We start from the raw sequence: 19,599 nt of genomic DNA on the forward strand, positions 1-19,599 counted from the left end.
TAAGACATGCTCTCCAATCCAGCCAGCATCCTGGTAAATCTCCTCTGCACCCTCTCTAAAGCTTCCACATCCTTCTTATAATGAGGCGACCAGAACTGAACACAATACTCCAAGTGTGTTCTAACCAGAGTTCTATAAAGCTGCAACCTTACCTCACGGCTCTTAACTCAATACCCCAACTAATGAAGGCCAACACACCATACACCTTCTGAACAACCCTATCAATCTGCAACCTTGAGGGATCTATGAACGTGGACCCCAAGATCCCTCTGTTCCTCCATACTGCTAAGAGTCCTGCCATTAACCTTGTATTCTGCCTTCAAATTTGATCTTCCGAAGTGTATCACTTCACACTTTTCTGGGTTGAACTCCATCTGCCACTTCTCAGCCCAGGTCTATATTCTATCAATATCCTGTTGTAATCTACAACAACCTTCTACGATATCCACCACACCACCAACCTTTGTATCATCAACGAACTTATTAACCCACCCTTCCACATCCTCATCCAAGTCATTTATAAAAATCACAGAGCAGTGGGTCCCAGAACAGAACGGAGTGTTCTAGAACAGAAAGATTTAGGTGTACAGGTACATAGTTCCCTAAAAATGGCGACACAGAGTGGTGAGAAGGCTTCTGGCACGCCTGCCTTCATCAGTCAGGCTACTGAGTACAGGATTCATGTTGCAACCGTACACAGCATTGGTGAGACCACACTTGGAATACTGTGCACAGTCCTGGTCACCCAGCTATAAGAAAGGATGTCACTGAGCTAGAGAGGGTGAAGAAACGATTCACGAGGATGTTACCAGGACTGGAGGGCTTGAGCTATAAGAAGGTGCTGGATAGGCTGGGACATTTTTCCCTTGAGCATAGGAGACTGAGGGGTGACCTTATAGAGATTTATAAACTCAAGGGCAGGGATAAGATGAATGGCCACAGACTTTTCCCCAGAGTAGAGCTGTCTAGAACTAGAGGGCATAGGGTTAAGGTAACATAGGAAGGATTTAAAGGGGAAGCTGAGGGGTAAGATTTTCGCACAGAGGGCGGTGGGTGTATGGAACAAGCTGCCAGGGGAAACTGTAGAGTCGGGTACAATTGCAATGTTTAAAAGACATTTAGACAGGTACATGGATAGGAAGGATTGAGAGGGATATGGGCCAACTGCAAGCAAGTGGGACGAGCTCGGGTGGACAACTTGGTCAGCTAGGACAAGTTGGGCTGAAGGGCCTTCTTCATGCTATATGTCTCCACATAGATCTCTGTCAAGGCCCCAGCAATCTCCTGCCTGGCCTTCCTCAGTATCCTGGGATAGATTCCATCAGGGATTTATCCAACAATCTTTCTCAATGCACCCAAAACATCCACCTTCTTAATACTGGCATGCCCTAAAATATTAACATCGCCCTCCCTGATCTCACCATCACCCATGCCCTTCCTGGTGAATACCCATGTGAAGAACTCATTAAAAACCTTCCCTACTTCTCCTGGTTCCGGGCATAAACTCCCTCCTTTATCCTTGAGTGCACGTATCCATCCCCTAGCTACCTGCTTGCATTAAATATGTGTATAAGATGCCTTGACATTCTTCTTAACCTTACTCGCCAAGGTCATTTCATAGCCCCCTTTAGTCCTCCTAATTCCTTATTTAGGTTCTTTCCTGCTTCCTTTATATTCCAAGGTTGAGGGGCATTGAGTGACGAGGTGGCAGGATATGGTGGGATTGGGTGCAGGGACACGGTGTTCCAACAGCTTCAATCAATACTAATCTGACAAAGGACTGGACTCAACACAGCAGGAGATCATGTGAAGTATATCTCCTTGTGTCAGAGACAACCACTGGAACAAACACAGCATAACCCTTGGCCCTTGCAATGATATACTGGCCAAGGAGGGGTGAAGGGCTTTACAGGTTGATAGAGATCCATTTACCAGAAACCCCTTCTAATGTTTGTTTCTTTCCACGGTCCAGGACTGAGGAAGGTATCAGGGCCCTGTCCAATCTCCTTGATGCATTTGAGGGGGTGGTCGAAGGCGTCCTGTTATCTGTTGTTCTGTGTACAGTTGTGGTCCCTTTCTTGTCCTCAGGAGTAGCTGAAATGTAACACAGCAAATACAGACAGTAAGGAATAACCAGCACTGTTACCCTCCCCCTTTCCAATCCCTTCCAGGAGGTGTTAACGCATTGATCTTTGCAGCTCCCCTCCTGACCACAGAGGAAGCTTCCCATGACATTGAGCAACCCCTGTACCCGGTTCGATCCTGACCTCCGGCACTGTCAGTGTGGAGTTTGCACGTTCTCCCTGTGACCGCAGGGGTTTCCCTCGGGTGATCCAGTTCCCTCCCACATCCCAAAAGCATGTTGGTTGGTCGGTTAGTTGGCCACTGTGATTTACCCCTGGTGTAGGCAGGTGACAGGGAAATCGGGGGAGCTGATGGAAAGTCAGGTCAAAGTCAAATCTATTGTCATCTACGCAAGTCCATGTGTGCACAGGTGCAATGAAAAACTTACTGTCAGCAGCATCACAGGCACACAGCATCAGATAAGCAGCATTCACAAGAAAAACATAAATTATACAGAATTTTTTTACAAGAAAGAACACAATTAGAGCAAAATAGAAAGAAAGTCCACTGTAGTGCAAGGTGCTCATGGTGTTGTTATACTGAGGTAGTGATTAGGTTGTGCCGGTTGGTTCAAGAACCGAATGGTTGAAGGGAAGCAGCTGTTCCCGAACCTGGTGGCGTGGGACTTCAGGCTTCTGTACCTCCTGTCTGATGGTAGCTGTGAGAAGATGGCATGGCCCAGATGGTGGGGATCTTTGATGATGGATGCAATGAGAGAGAGAGAGAATGGGTTTCAGGGAAGTGTGGGGGAACGGGATTGGTGGAGTTTCTATGAAAGTTGGCATTGACGAAGTCGCTGTGCCATAAGAAAATACAAAAATTCAAAGGGAATCCCAGCCATCCAGCAAGTGATGTCGTCAGACTGACCGAGCTGCCAGTCTCAGAACCTTCAGTTCTCACAGACAGCAAACCAAATAAGGGTGAGTGAATTTGTGGAGAGGTAATTATAGCTCATCATATTTAAAAACACAGTTATACTTCATGTACCAAGAACACAGAACATAGAACAGTACAGCACAGGAATCTTCGACCCAAGATGTTGTGCCTAACTAATTAAACTAGTACTTAAATGCCTAACTAAACTAATCCCTTCTGTCTACTCAATGTCCACATCCCTCCATTTCCTGCACATTCATGTGCTGTCTAAGAGGCTCTACCATATTTGCCTCCACTACCACCCCTGGCAGCACATTCCAGGCACCCATTGCTCTCTGTAAAAAAAAGCTTGCCCTACCTATCTCCTTTGGACTTACCCCCCTCTCACGAATGCATGCCCTCTAGTATTAAATGCATCAAACCTGGGAAAAAGATACTGGCTGTCTGTCTATGCCTCTCGTAATCTTATAAACCTCTATCAGGTCTCCCCTCAGTCTCTGAGGCTCCAGAGAAAACAACACACATTTGTCCAACCTCACCTTATAGCTCACGCCCTCTAATGCAGGCAGCATCCTGGTGAACCTCTTCTGCACCCTCTCCAAAGCCTCCACATCCTGCCTGTAATGGGGTGACCCAGAACTGAATGTAATACTCCAGATGCAGCCCAACTAGAGTTTATAAAACTGCAACATAACTTCCTGACCTTATCTATTTTATTTATTTATGGAAAAGAAAGTTCATAAATATCCAAAGTTCTGATCAGGTTCACTGATTTCTGCAGTACATCACTAACAGTGACTTCTGCATTTCCGTGTTAACCTATACTCAGGCACACTGCCAAAGCTCCCTCTATTCTAACTGTGAAAATCTTCACCATCACTAGTTCCAGGCCTAAGAATGAACTGTGAAGTGTGCAAACCAGACTGGCAGATTGGCAGGTTCCCAGCCCCAAAGGATGAAGCAAGTCCCAATTTGTAAGTCCCACCTGTTGGTTGGACTTGTCTGTGCATCAGTCGACTCGAGTCTCACCCGTTCTGAATGCAACAAGGAAACTATTTGTCTCAAAGTTCCCCAGAATAATAGTGATGAGCCATAAATATATTCCAGATCACTTAAAGTCAATAAATCATTAAATTGTAAGTTAAAAAAAACGTCAAAATGTTTTACAGGACAGAGATCATTCGGAAAAACACAAGACTACAGGCTGCTGGAATCTGGAGCAACAAAAAATCTGTTGAAGGAACTCAGTGGGTCATGCAGCATCTGTGGGGGAAATGATTTGTCAGCATTTCAGGATGAAACACTACATCAGGATGAAATCATCAGAACGCTTCCCAATCTTCAGAGTCTCCTTGAATCCACAACAGGGAAGAAAGTATGAATGTCGTGTAATATTAATAGCTGATGGAACAAGATCTAAGCACAATCCACTTTGATACTACAGATGCACGGATTCTTAAATAGAATGATGACATCTTATTCATAGAACATACAGCGTAGAACAGTACAGTACAGGAACAGGCCCCTTCAGCCCACAATGTCTGTGCACAATACCAAATTAAACTAAATCCCTTCTGCCTGCACATGATCCAATCCCTCCACTCCCTGCACATTCATGTGTTTCTAAAAGCTTCTTAAAAAGCCACTATTGTATCTGCTTCCATCACCACCTCTGGCAGCCCGTTCTAGGCACCCACCACTCTCTGTGTAAAAAAATTGCCCTGCACATCCTCATTAAACCTTCCCTCCTCATTTTAAATGTACATCCTCTAGTATTTGACATTTCTACCCTGGTAAAAAGATTCTGACTGTCTACCCTATCTATGCCTCTGTAATTCAATGAAACTGTTGACTCATGCTCCCAGCTCTAGGCACACAGAGCCATGGTGCATTCTGCTCCTTTACACTATATGGCAGACAACCGATCTTTTCTTAATTCCTTTTCTGGGAAAATTGAACTTGGGTTGAAATGAAGTGCAAAATGTTGAGCTACAAACAAGTGTTTTGCTGTTAACAGGCATCGACAGTGAATACAAAACAAGAATACCAAACTGAAGAGTCACATCCGGGGTCTGGGGGTGACTGGCAAGGCCAGCATTTGATGCCCGTGCCTGTGCCCGTTGAGATGATGAGGGGGCTGCCTTGTCCCACAGCAGTCTCCCAGAGAAGCTACCCCTTCAGTGCTGTTGGGGACGGACCTCCAGGATTTAGATCAAGCTCTCTTGCAGGCATTACTCTGCCCAGCTATTCACCACTCCAGCTGTTAAAAACCTTGCTGGGATTAATCAAAGGCTGGCAACGTACAAAAGGTTTACAGGAAATGAAAGGGCCTTTGCATCTGGAATTTATGTAAATTGAGTCACTGCATCCTGGGTATGCTGTAGCACAGAAAGGAACTGTTATAGACTACAGCCAAAGGCACGTATGGGAAGGATCAACTGTCACTGAGAGACATCTAAGGGTAACAGAAATAATTTCCACCGCTGTCAGGCTGCATGACTACTAGCACGAAGACAAACTACTTGGTGCTGTAGGTAATCCTGAAATCCACGGCATCGCCATGCTCGTGGAGATAGGAAGCACTAAGCAGGAACGGCCATGTGACCCCTGAACTTGGCCAGTTGGATCGCAGTGCTTCCCACCCGACTCCCATGGCCCCAGGTTCTCTCAGTGATGAAAACCCTACAATCCAGCGTCGCCTACACTCAGTGACTGAACATCTACAGCCTGTAGAGAGGGAATCCCAGAGGTTCACAACCCTGAGTGACAACATTTCTTCTTCACTGTCTTGTATATCTTATGTACAATTTATGTATAATTTATAGAACCTGGAACAGTCCAGCACAGGAACAGGCCCTTCAGCCCACAATGTTGTGCCAAACCAATTAGTAATAAAATGCCCAACTAAACTAATCCCTTCTGCCCACACGATGTCCATATCCTACCATTTCCCTCACATCCATGTGCCTGTCTAAGAGCTTCTTGAACACCCCTATCGTATTTGCATCCACCACCCCAGGCAGCACATTCCAGGCACCCCCCACTCTCTGTGTAAAACTTGCCCCGCACATCTCCTTTGAACTTACCCCCTCTCACCTTAAATGCGTGCCCTCTGGTATTCGACATTTCAACCCTGTGGAAAAGACAGCTGGCTGTCTACTCTATCTATGCCTCTCATAATCTTATAAATCTCTATCAGATCTCCCCTCAGCCTCCACCATTCCAGAGAGAACAACCCAAGTTTGTCAAACCTCTCCTCATAGCACATGCCCCACACTGAATAGCATATTGTCAACACTGGTGCCCCACACAGCTGCGTCCTCAGCCCTCTACTCTACTCCCTGTACACTCACGTCTGTGTGGCCAGATTCTGCTCTAACTCCATCTACAAGTTTGCAGGTGATACCACCGTTGTAGGCTGTACCTCAAACAGCGATGAGTCGGAGTACAGGAAGGAGATAGAGAGCTTAGTGGAATGGTGTCATAACAACCTTTCCCTCAATGTCAACAAAAGAGCTGGTCATGGCTTCAGGAAAGGGGGCGGTGTACATGCACCTGTCTACATCAATGGTGCTGAGGTCGAGAGGGTTGAGAGCTTCAAGTTCCTGGGAGTGAACATCACCAACAGCCTGTCCTGGTCAAATCACGTAGATGCCACGGCCAAGAAAGCTCACCAGCACCTCTACTTCCTCAGGAGGCTAAAGAAATTTGGTTTGTCCCCTTTGACTCTCACCAACTTTTACTGATGCACCATAGAAAGCATCCTGTCTGGATATATCACGGCTTGGTACAGCAACTGCTCTGCCCAGAACCGGCAAGAAGCCACAGAGAGTTGTGGACAACAGCTCAGCACATCACGGAGACCAGCCTCCCCTCCTCGGACTCTGTCGTTACCTCTCGTTGTCTTGGTGTAGCAGCAGCATAATCAAAGACACCATTCACCCGGGTCATTCTCTCTTCTCTCCTCTTCCATCGGGTAGAAGATACAGGAGCCTGAGCGCACGTACCACCAGACTTAAGGAAGCTTCTACCCCACTGTGATAAGACTATTGAACTGTTCTCTATACAATGAGATGGACTCTGACCTCACGATCTACCTTGTTGTGACCTTGCACCTTATTGCACTGCACTTTCTCTGTAGCTGTGACACTTTATTCTGTACTGTTACTGTTTTTACCTGTACTACATCAATGCACTCTGTACTAACTCAATGTAACTGCACTGTGTAATGAATTGACCCGTACGATCGGTATGCAAGACAAGTTTTTCCACTGTACCTCGGTACAAGTGACAATAATAAACCAATACCAGTACCCTCTAATCCAGGCAGCATCCTGGTAAACCACTTCTGCACCCTCTCCAAAGCCTCGACATCCTTCCTATAATGGGGTGACCAGAACTGAATGCAATACTCCAGATGTGGCCTAACTAAACCTTTAAAAAGCTGCAGCATAACTTCCTGACCTTGAACTCAGTGCCTCAACTAATGAAGACAAGCATGCTGTATGCCTTCTGTACCGCCCTATCAACCTGTGTAGCCACTTTCAGGGAGCTCTGAACTTGGACCCCAAGATTCCTCTGCTCATCAACACTGTTAAGGGTCCTGCCATTAACAGTGTACTGTCTCTTTACATTTGATCTCCCAAAGTGCAACACTTCACACTTGGCTGGGTTGAACTCCATCTGCCATTTCTCTGCCCATATCTGCAACTGATCAATATTCCGCCGTATCCTTTGTCAGTCTTCTATGCTATGGCCTACAACGGTGGTATCAAGTAAGTAAAGCAACTTGCCCTGCAGAAAGCCATGCTGGTTGTCCCTAATTAGGCTATAGTTTTCCAACTGCTCCTAAATCCTATCCCTAAGTATTCTCTCCAATAACTTTCTGACCACTGACATGAGACTCACCAGTCTATAATTACCAGGATTATCCCTGCTTCCCTTCTTGAATAACAGAACAACATTAGCTACTCGCCAGTCCTCCGAGACCTCGCCTCTGGTTAGAGAGGACACGAAGACCTTGGTCAAGGCCCCAGCAATCTCATCTCTTGCCTCTCTCAATAACCTGGGGTATATCCCATCAGGCCCTGGGAACTTGCCTTAGTGCTCTTTGAGAGACCCAACACTACCTCCTCCCTTATCTCAAAATGCCCCAGCGTATTAGCACACTCTACACTGATCCCCTTATCCTCCACATCCTTCTCCTTGGTAAATACTGATGCAGAGTACTCATTAAGGACCTCACCCACTTCCTCCACTTCCAAGCACATGTTCCCTCCTCTATCCTTGAGTGGTCCTACCCTCTCCCTAGTTATCCTCTTGCTCTTGATGTATAGAATGCCTTGGGATTTTCTTTAATCCTACTTGCCAAGGGCTTTTCATGGTCCCTCCTGGCTCTCCTAATTCCCTTCTTGAATTCCTTTCCGGCTTCTTTATAATCCTCATGTGCTCTGTCTGATCTGAGCTTCCTAAGCTTTACATAATTTTCCTTTCTTCTTGACTAAATTCACCACCTCTCTCGACATCCAAGGTTCCCTCACCCTGCCATCCTTTCCTTCCTTCTCACTGGAACATCCCCGTCCTGTACTCTGTGCAGTTGGTCTTTAAACATCCTCCACATGTCAGATGTGAACTTGCCCAAAAACAGCTGTTCCCAATTAACTCTCCCTAGTTCCTGCCAAATGCTCCTGTAATTTGCCCTGCTCCAATTTAATACTCTCCCGCAAGGTCCATACTTATCCTTATCTATAGCTATCTTAAAACTTAAGGAGTTGAGATCACTGTTCCCTAACTGCTCTCCCACTGAAAGACCAGTCACCTGGCCAGGCTCGTTACCCACACCAGGTCCAGTACGGCCCCTCCTCTCATTGGACTATCTACATATTGATTTAAGAAACCCTCCTGGATGCACCTAACAAATTCTGCCCAGTCTAACCCTCTTGCACTAAGGAGGTTCCAGTTTATATTAGGGAAGTTGAAATCCCCCACGACAACAACCCTATTAGTTTTACACCTTTCCCTGATCTGCCTGCATATCTGTTCCTCAATGTCCTGCTGGCTATTGGGGAGGTCTGTAGTATAATCCCATCACAGTGATTGCACCTTTCTTATTTTTGAGTTCTACCCATATAGACTCAGTGGATGAGCCCTCTATTATGTCCCCTCTGAATGCAGCTGTGATATTGTCCCTGATTAGTGGCACAACTCCCCCCCATCCCCCCACCACCTTACCTCCCTCTCTATCCTTTCTAAAACATCAAAACCCTGGAACATTAAGCACCCATTCCTGTCCCTCTCACCTCCATGTATAATTTATGTATAACATGGTCTGTGTGTTGTCTGAATCTACGTGCGTGATGCTGTACCTGTACCTCACCGTACTTGTGAACACGAAGGTAGACTCGATCAGACTCAAATGTCTGATTCCTAACGAAGGGACCACACTCCGGGACCCAGACACGGCCAGAGGAAACAGAAATTAAAACAGAAGATGCGGGGAGAACTCAGCATCTGTGGAGGGTGAGACAGTTAGAGCCTTCAGAACTGGGGAGAGAGAAAGAAGGTTGCCTAGGTAGCAGGGAGGGTGATGGATGGAACACAGGGATTCACTGAGAGGGTGAAACAATGTGGTAGTTAAGCTCAGCTGAAGTCGAGAGTTGCTCAGTGCTGCCTGACCCACTGAGTTCCTCCAGCAGGTTGTTTGTGGCTCCGGATTCCAGCATCTGCAGTCTCGTGTCTCTAAGATCTTGTCTGGGTAATGTGTTGTTCAGGCTGTGTAATGTTCCACAGTCTGACTATACAGAAAATACAAAAGAGAATAAACAATGTCAGACAGAAATGACCGGTTCTCATACAAACAAAAAGAAAGAGTGAGTCACCTAAAGTTGTAGAATTCAATATGGAGCCCTGAAGGCTGCACTGTGCCCAGGCAGATGAGGTGCTGTTCCTCGAGCTTGTGTTGGGCCTCACTGTGACAGTGCAGGAGGTCACAGGCTGATGGGTCAGGGTGGGGGTGGGATGGGGGATTAAAGTGGCAGCGACGGGAAGCTCAGGGTCTCCCCGAAAGTGATCACCCAGTGTGTGTCTGGTTTCCCCAGTGTAGGGAGACCACACCGTGAACACTGAATGCAGTGCACTGGGTGGGAAGGAGTGTCAGTGAGTCACTGCTTCACCTGGAGGGATGTCTGGTCCCTGGGTGGTGAGAACAGGAGAGGTGAAAGTGCTCTCTCAAACCCTTGCCTAATCTTGTGGAAGACACTAATTTATGTTTCTCTCTCCACAGACGCTGCCTGACCTGCTGAGTGTTTCCAGTATTCTCTGTTTTTGTTTCAGATTTCCAGCATCTTGAAAGTTGTTGCATTTGTAAGTGAAATGCTTCTGACATGCTGGGAGTTTAGATGATCTTCCCAAGGGGGAAACAGTCGTTCTGTAATGTTCCTTTTCATGAACACTACAGCAAAGGTTGGGCACAACTGGTCTCAGTGGGTGCAGGTGGAGGGAAGCCGTTCTCCTGTGCTTTGTGCCTTCCCTCCCCTCTCTACACCTCAGTTGAAGAGCTGCTGTTTCAGTGGGGAAGGAAGGGATCCCACCCAATGTCTCCACTTCTTCCGCTGTTCCTGGGGTGCTGTTGTGAATGGGGCTTCAGCAGTGATACTGGGAGCAGAGGATTCAGGTCAGGGAGGCTTCCCTGGTCATATCTGGAACCTAGGATCAGATGGCCAAAGAGAGGCAGTGTAAGGACAGGGAGAGTGGGGCAGACCTCAGTGGACAGAGAACATTTACAACAGAAATCTACATTCTTTAAAGTGCTGGCTTTATTTGCCTTTTTTTGTTGGAAATGATAAATAAGCTGTATTGGGGTGAAATTTGAAGATAACTGTGCAGAAAAGTTGTGGAAAGTGAACTAAGCATCGTTCTGGGAGACAAGAGTGTGGCCAAGTGTGCTGGTGAACTCCACAACATCACCCACCCAACATTCACATCCACACCCATGCCTTTATAGACAACACCCCACAGAGCCAGTAACCGGGTGGCAGTGTTCACTGCCCAGGGGATATCACCTGTACAAACCGGAGGGGGGTGACTCCAGTCCCCACTGCCCATGCAGTGAACGGTCTCTTCACCAGTCAAGGTATGGCCCTCGTGGCAGGAATAATTCGCCTGCTGTCCGTACATCCACTCTTCTCTCTGAGTCACACTGCCATTGCTGATTGGCTGCGGTGGGTCACACCTCATTTCTGTAAGACAGAGAGTGGAAGATGTCATCACCAGTGGTACGGGGCAGTGACCCTGGGTGAAGCAAGTTTCCCTCCAGCCGAAGGCTGACTGAGAGCAAACCACCTTACAGGGGTCACTCTGAGAGTTTATTCCTGCTGGTCATCCCCAGTGGTCACTCCCAGTGGTCACTCACAGTGCTCACACCCAGTGGTTGCTCCCAGTAATCTCTACCAGAGGTCACCACCAGTGGTCACTCCCAATGGTCACATCAGCGCTCACTGCCAGTGGTCACTCCCAGACACTCCCAGCGGTGACTGAGCCAACCCTTGACCTGCCACGTTTGACCACAACAAGCCGAGGACACTCCTCATGATGAGCTTCCAGCTGTGGGGAGCAGGGACAAACCCCGAGCAGCAGCTGTCCCAGTGCTCCTGTGAGGTGTGGGTTGGACACACCGGGAGTGACCAGGTCACAGTGTTCAATGCCCACTTGGGAACAGTGACCATGGATCGGTAGGTTTCAAGGTAGTCGGGGAAAAAGAAAAGGTTAGTGCTGGAGTGAGGGACCTGAACTGGGGGAAGGTGGATCTCAGTGGTGTAAGACAGTACCAGGGAGGGGTCGAATGGGAGCAGCTGCCGGAGGGGAAACAACATCTGATCCGAGGGATACGGGAGTAATGCAGGCAAGTGGGATGAGCGTAGATCGACATCGCGGTGGGCCCGGACCAGCTGGGCTGGAGGTGCCTTTCAGTGCCGTACAATGCCTAGGGGACATCACCTGTACAAACTGGGGGGGGGTGACTCCAGTTCCCACTGCCCATGCAGTGAACGGTCTCTTCACCAGTCAAGGTATGGCCCTCGTGGCAGGAATAATTCGCCTGCTGTCCGTACGTCCACTCTTCTCTCTGAGTCACACTGCCATTGCTGATTGGCTGTGGAGGGTCACACCTCGTTACTGTAAGACACAGAGTGGAAGCTGTCGTCACCAGTGGTACGGGGCAGTGACCCTGGGTGAAGCAAGTGTCCCTCCAGCCCGAGGCTGACTGAGAGCAAACCACCTTACAGGGGTCACTCTGAGCGTTTATTTCTGCTGGTCATCCCCAGTGGTCACCACCTGTGGTCACCTGCAGTGGTTACTCCCAGTGTCACACCCAGTGGTCAGCACAAGTGCTCACACCCAGTAATCACTCCCAGTGGTCACCCCCAGTGGTCACCCCCAGTGGTCACTCCCAGCGGTGACTGAGCCAACCCTTGACCTGCCACGTTTGAGCACAACAAGCCGAGGACACTCCTCATGATGAGCTGCCAGCTGCAGGGAGCAGGGACAAACCCCGAGCAGCAGCAGTCCCAGTGCTACTGTGAGGTGTGGGTTGGACACACAGGGAGTGACCACGTCACAGTGTTCAATGCCCATTTGGGAACAGTGACCATTGATCAGTAGGTTTCAAGGTAGTCGGGGAAAAAGAAAAGGTTAGTGCTGGAGTGAGGAACCTGAACTGGGGGAGGGTGGATCTCAGAGAAACAAAGGACTGCAGCTGCTGGAATCTGGATGAAAAACACGATGATGCTGGAGGAACTCAGCAGGCCGGGCAGCATCCGTGGAGAAAAGCAGGCGGTCAACGTTTCCAGTCGGACCCTTCTTCAGGACTGAAGATAGGAAGAGGGGAAGCCCAATATATAGGAGGGAAAAACAGAGCAGTGATAGGTGGACAGAAGAGGGGAGGCGGAGAGGGCACAGGGTGGTGATAGGTAGATGCAGGTAAAAGATAGTGATGGGCAGGTGCGGGGGAGGAGGCGAGAGCAGATCCCCGGGGGATGGGTCAAAGGTATGGAGGCAGGCACCCTATGGGGTGAGGGGAGGGGAATAAACACATGAGGAGAAAAGAGGGAAGAAGAGAAGAAACATGGTGGGGGGGGGGGGGGAATTACTTAAAGTAGGAGAGTCCAATGTTCATGCCGTGAGGCTGCAAGTTTCCAAGACGGAAAATGAGATGCTGTTCCTCCAGTTTGCGCTTGGAATTCTCCTGGCAGTGGAGGAGGCCGAGGACTAACGTATCAGTGATAGTGTGGGAGGGGGAGCTGAAGTGACCGGCAACGGGGAGATGCAGATCGTGGTTACGGACGGAGCGCTGGTGTTTTGTGAAACGGTCACCTGGTCTGTGTTTGGTCTCACCAATGTAGAGGAAGCCACACTTGGAGCACCCAATGCAGTCGATGATAATAAGGGAGGTGCAGGTGAATCTCTGTCTCACCTGAAAGGACTGTTTGGGTCCCTGGATGGAGGTGATGGAGGTGGTGTAGGGGCAGGTGTTGCACCTGTGGCGGGGGCAGTGGAAAATCCCCAGGGTGGGAGCGGGATGGAGGGGGAAGAAGGAGTGAAGTAGGGAGTCGCGGAGAGAGCAGTCCCTACGAAAGGCAGAAAGGGGTGGGGAGGGGAAGATCTGCATGGTGGCGGGGGTCCCGTTGGAGATGACAGTGGTGGAGAATGATGTGTTGGATATGTAGGCTGGTGGGATGAAATGTGAGGACACGGGGGACCCTATCCCTGTTGGGTCTGGGAGGGGTGGGGGTGAGAGCGGAGGTGCGGGAAATGGCAGAGATACGGGTGTGTGAGCTCTCTCGACCGCACCTGGGGGGAAGCCCCAATTAGAAAAGAACTGGAAAGCCTCATTATGTGAGCAGGTTTCAGTGGTGTAAGGCAGGACCTGGGAGGGGTCGAATGGGAGCGGCTGCTGGAGGGCAAACAACATCTGATCCGTGGCAGGCGTTTAGAGTCAGCAGGTCCCTGTGAGGGTGAGGGGAGAAGATGGTCGGTTTATGCAGGCCTGGTTAATAAAGGATGTTGACGGATGATCAGGAAAAGGAAGGAAATGTCTGTCAGTAACAGGAAAGTTGTCTAACTCATCACTTGAGGTTGACAGAGGAAACAGGATAGAACTAGAGAAAGAAATTAGGAGAGCAAGAAAAGGGCCATGAACTGACCTTGGGAAGTAGGATTAAGGAGAATCCTAAAACCTCTTGTAAATATATTGGAAGCAAGAGGGTGACCAAGCAAGCACTAGTCCCCCTCAGGGACCAGAGGGGGAATCTATGTGCAGAGCCAGGGGATATGGGCAGGATCCCAAATGAGTAATCCGTATCGGTGTTCACTTGGGAGAAGCATGTGGACTTAAGGGAGGGCCACGCTGATATTCCAGAGCAAGTCTGTATCAGGAGGAAGTGCTGGAAACATCAGCACACATAACAGTGGATAAACCCCCGGGGTCTGACAGGATCTATCCCAGGATCTAACCCAGGATCTAAGGGGGGAGATTGCTGGGGTTTTGTGTCTTCATTAGTCAAGGATCAGGTACCAGAAGACCAGAGGACAGCTAATGTTGTCCCATTGTTCAAAAAGGGCAGCAGGGATAAGCCTGGAAACTTGGTGAGCCTTACGTCAGAGGTGGGGAAGTTGTTGGAGAAGATTCTGAGGGACAGATTTATGTTCACTTGCAAAGGCAGGGACTGATTAGGAGTCAGCATGGTTTTATGCAGGGGAGATCATGCCTCACAAATTTGCTTCTTGAGGAGGTAACTAGGAATATTGATGAGGGCAGAGTTGTAGACGTGGTATACATGGATATTACGAAGGCTTTTGACAAGGTCCAGAAATCCGAGGCATAACGGCAACATGGATCCAAAATTGTTTGGATGACAGGAGGCAGAAGGGAGGGGTGGAGGGGTGTTTGTCTGAAAGGAGACGTGTAACAAGTGATGTATCACAGGGATTGCTGCTGGCACCTTAGTTGTTAATATTAGACATACAAGATGTTGCATGAGAACCCAAGAGGTCTCATTAGCAAGTTTGTAGACGACACAAAAATTGGTGGTGGTATGGATGGTGAGGAAGGTTGCCTGAGGATACAGAGGGACATAGATCAGCAGGAAAGTTGGGTAAAGTGGTGGCAGGTGGAATGTAATCCAGGCAAGTGGGAGCAATGCACTGTAGGGAGGTCAAATTCTGGTAGGACATTAAGAGTAAATGGCAGGAACCGAAGGAGAGTTGATGTACAGAGAGACCTTGGGGTGCAAGTCCATAGCTCCCTGAAAGTGGTGACCCAGGTGGGTAGGGTAGAGAAAAGGCATTTGGTGTGCTGCCTTCATAGGTTGCGGTGCTGTGTGCACGATTTGGGATGTCATATCACAGCTGTAGAAAACGTCGGCTAGACCGCACTTGGAGCATTGTGTACTGTGCTGGTCACCACACTACAGGAGGGATGTGGTAGCAAAAGAGAGAGTGCAGAGAGATTCACCAGGGTGTTGCCTGGAATGAAGGGCTGTGGTTGTAAGGAAAGATTGGGTAGGATGGGTTTGTTCCCAGTGCAACATCAGAGGCTGAGGGGTGACTGTGGAGGTTTATAAAATTGTGAAGGGCAGAGATAGGGTAGATAGTTAGGATCTTTATCCCAGAGCAGGGGAGTCAAGAACTGCAGGGCACGGGTTTCAGATGAGAGGGGACGGAGTTAATGGGGAGCCAGGGGTTAGGTTCTTCACACGGGGGGGGTGGAGATGTGGAACAACTGCCAGAGCAGGGCGTGCAGGAGATACAATTACAATGTCTAGATGGCATTTGGACAGGAACTGGGATCAGGAAGGTCCGAGGGATACAGGCCTAATGCAGCCAAGTGGGATGAGCGTAGATTGACACCGCGGTGAGCCCGGACCAGCTGGGCTGGAGGTGCCTTTCAGTGCCGTACAATGCCCAGGGGACATCACCTGTACAAACCGGAGGGGGGTGACTCCAGTCCCCACTGCCCATGCAGTGAACGGTCTCTTCACCAGTCAAGGTATGGCCCTCGTGGCAGGAATAATTCGCCTGCTGTCCGTACATCCACTCTTCTCTCTGAGTCACACTGCCATTGCTGATTGGCTGCGGTGGGTCACACCTCGTTTCTGTAAGACAGAGAGTGGAAGATGTCATCACCAGCGGTACGGGGCAGTGACCCTGGGTGAAGCAAGTGTCCCTCCAGCCCGAGGCTGACAGAGAGCAAACCACATTACAGGGGTCACTCGGTATATTCCTGCCGGCCATCCCCGGTGGTCACCACCTGTGGTCACCTGCAGTGGTTACTCCCAGTGTCACACCCAGTGGTCAGCACAAGTGCTCACACCCAATAATCACTCCCAGTGGTCACCCCCAGTGGTCACTCCCAGCGGTGACTGAGCCAACCCTTGACCTGCCACGTTTGACCACAACAAGCTGAGGACACTCCTCATGATGAGCCGCCAGCTGCAGGGAGCAGGGACAAACCCCGAGCAGCAGCTGTCCCAGTGCTCCTGTGAGGTGTGGGTGGGACACACCGGGAGTGACCACGTCACAGTGTTCAATGCCCATATGGGAACAGTGACCATGGATTGGTAGGTTTCAAGGCAGTCGGGGAAAAAGAAAAGGTTAGTGCTGGAGTGAGGGACCTGAACTGGGGGAAGGTGGATCTCGGTGGTGTAAGACAGTACCAGGGAGGGGTCGAATGGGAGCAGATGCCGGAGGGGAAACAACATCTGATCCGAGGGATACGGGAGTAATGCAGGCAAGTGGGATGAGCGTAGATCGACATCGTGGTGGGCCCGGACCAGCTGGGCTGGAGGTGCCTTTCAGTGCCGTACAATGCCCAGGGGACATCACCTGTACAAACTGGAGGGGGGTGACTCCAGTTCCCACTGCCCATGCAGTGAACGGTCTCTTCACCAGTCAAGGTATGGCCCTCGTGGCAGGAATAATTCGCCTGCTGTCCGTACGTCCACTCTTCTCTCTGAGTCACACTGCCATTGCTGATTGGCTGTGGAGGGTCACACCTCGTTACTGTAAGACACAGAGTGGAAGCTGTCGTCACCAGTGGTACGGGGCAGTGACCCTGGGTGAACCAAGTGTCCCTCCAGCCCAAGGCTGACTGAGAGCAAACCACCTTACAGGGGTCACTTGGTGTATTCCTGCCGGCCATCCCCGGTGGTCACCACCTGTGGTCACCTGCAGTGGTTACTCCCAGTGTCACACCCAGTGGTCAGCACAAGTGCTCACACCCAATAATCACTCCCAGTGGTCACCCCCAGTGGTCACCCCCAGCGGTCACTGAGCCAACCCTTGACCTGCCACGTTTGACCACAACAAGCCGAGGACACTCCTCATGATGAGCCACCAGCTGCAGGGAGCAGGGACAAACCCCGAGCAGCAGCTGTCCCAGTGCTCCTGTGAGGTGTGGGTTGGACACACAGGGAGTGACCAGGTCACAGTGTTCAATGCCCATATGGGAACAGTGACCATGGATTGGTTGGTAGTAAGGTGGTCGGGGAAAAAGAAAAGGTTAGTGCTGGAGTGAGGGACCTGAACTGGGGGAAGGTGGATCTCGGTGGTGTAAGACAGTACCAGGGAGGGGTCGAATGGGAGCAGCTGCCGGAGGGGAAACAACATCTGATCCGAGGGATACGGGAGTAATGCAGGCAAGTGGGATGAGCGTAGATCGACATCGCGGTGGGCCCGGACCAGCTGGGCTGGAGGTGCCTTTCAGTGCCGTACAATGCCCAGGGGACATCACCTGTACAAACTGGAGGGGGGTGACTCCAGTCCCCACTGCCCATGCAGTGAACGGTCTCTTCACCAGTCAAGGTATGGCCCTCGTGGCAGGAATAATTCGCCTGCTGTCCGTACGTCCACTCTTCTCTCTGAGTCACACTGCCATTGCTGATTGGCTGTAGAGGGTCACACCTCGTTACTGTAAGACACAGAGTGGAAGCTGTCATCACCAGTGGTACGGGGCAGTGACCCTGGGTGAAGCAAGTGTCCCTCCAGCCCGAGGCTGACTGAGAGCAAACCACATTACAGGGGTCACTCGGTGTATTCCTGCCGGCCATCCCCGGTGGTCACCACCTGTGGTCACCTGTGGTGGTTACTCCCAGTGTCACACCCAGTGGTCAGCACAAGTGCTCACACCCAATAATCACTCCCAGTGGTCACCCCCAGCGGTCACCCCCAGCGGTGACTGAGCCAACCCTTGACCTGCCACAATTGACCACAACAAGCCGAGGACACTCCTCATGATGAGCTGCCAGCTGCAGGGAGCAGGGACAAACCCCGAGCAGCAGCAGTCCCAGTGCTACTGTGAGGTGTGGGTTGGACACACAGGGAGTGACCACGTCACAGTGTTCAATGCCCATATGGGAACAGTGACCATGGATTGGTAGGTTACAAGGTAGTCGGGGAAAAAGAAAAGGTTAGTGCTGGAGTGAGGAACCTGAACTGGGGGAAGGTGGACCTCAGAGAAACAAAGGACTGCAGCTGCTGGAATCTGGATGAAAAACATGACAATGCTGGAGGAACTCAGCAGGCCGGGCAGCATCCGTGGAGAAAAACAGGCGGTCAACGTTTCGGGTCGGACCCTTCTTCAGGACTGAAGATAGGAAGAGGGGAAGCCCAATATATAGGAGGGAAAAGCAGAGCAGTGATAGGTGGACAAAAGAGGGGAGGCGGGGTGGGCACAGGGTGGTGATAGGTAGATGCAGGTAAGAGATAGTGATGGGCAGGTGTGGGGTAGGAGGCGAGAGCAGATCCACCAGGGGATGGGTCAAAGGTATGGAGGCAGGCACCCTATGGGGGGAGGGGAGGGGAAAAGACAGACGAGGAGAAAAAAGGGAAGAGAAGAAACATGGTGGGGGGGTGGAATTACTTAAAGTAGGAGAGTCCAATGTTCATGCCGTGAGGCTGCAAGTTTCCAAGACGGAAAATGAGATGCTGTTCCTCCAGTTTGCGCTTGGAATTCTCCTGGCAGTGGAGGAGGCCGAGGACTGACATATCAGTGATAGTGTGGGAGGGGGAGCTGAAGTGACCGGCAACGGGGAGATGCAGATCGTGGTTACGGACGGAGCGCTGGTGTTTTGTGAAACGGTCACCTGGTCTGTGTTTGGTCTCACCAATGTAGAGGAAGCCACACTTGGAGCACCCAATGCAGTCGATGATAATAAGGGAGGTGCAGGTGAATCTCTGTCTCACCTGAAAGGACTGTTTGGGTCCCTGGATGGAGGTGATGGAGGTGGTGTAGGGGCAGGTGTTGCACCTGTGGCGGGGGCAGTGGAAAATCCCCAGGGTGGGAGCGGGATGGAGGGGGAAGAAGGAGTGAAGTAGGGAGTCGCGGAGAGAGCAGTCCCTACGAAAGGCAGAAAGGGGTGGGGAGGGGAAGATCTGCATGGTGGCGGGGTCCCGTTGGAGATGACAGTGGTGGAGAATGATGTGTTGGATATGTAGGCTGGTGGGATGAAATGTGAGGACACGGGGGACCCTATCCCTGTTGGGTCTGGGAGGGGTGGGGGTGAGAGCGGAGGTGCGGGAAATGGCAGAGATACGGGTGTGTGAGCT

General features: G+C 50.3%; 1 protein-coding gene across 1 annotated transcript in view; it reads right to left on the reverse strand.

Moving 5' to 3' along the window:
* LOC127580814 (P-selectin-like) overlaps positions 1–19,599 on the reverse strand; it is a 44,410-nt gene that overhangs the window by 5,539 nt on the left and 19,272 nt on the right. Inside the window, exons 6-11 of the mRNA XM_052034727.1 lie at positions 17,786–17,962; positions 16,879–17,055; positions 15,972–16,148; positions 11,995–12,171; positions 11,061–11,237; positions 1,933–2,094 (exon numbers count right to left, since the gene is read on the reverse strand). Coding sequence (XP_051890687.1) covers positions 1,933–2,094; positions 11,061–11,237; positions 11,995–12,171; positions 15,972–16,148; positions 16,879–17,055; positions 17,786–17,962 — 1,047 coding nt within the window. The remainder of the gene's footprint in view (positions 1–1,932; positions 2,095–11,060; positions 11,238–11,994; positions 12,172–15,971; positions 16,149–16,878; positions 17,056–17,785; positions 17,963–19,599) is intronic.

The sequence above is a fragment of the Pristis pectinata genome, chromosome 20 (genome assembly GCF_009764475.1).
Source record: "Pristis pectinata isolate sPriPec2 chromosome 20, sPriPec2.1.pri, whole genome shotgun sequence".
In the NCBI taxonomy this organism is placed as follows: Eukaryota; Metazoa; Chordata; class Chondrichthyes; order Rhinopristiformes; family Pristidae; genus Pristis; species Pristis pectinata.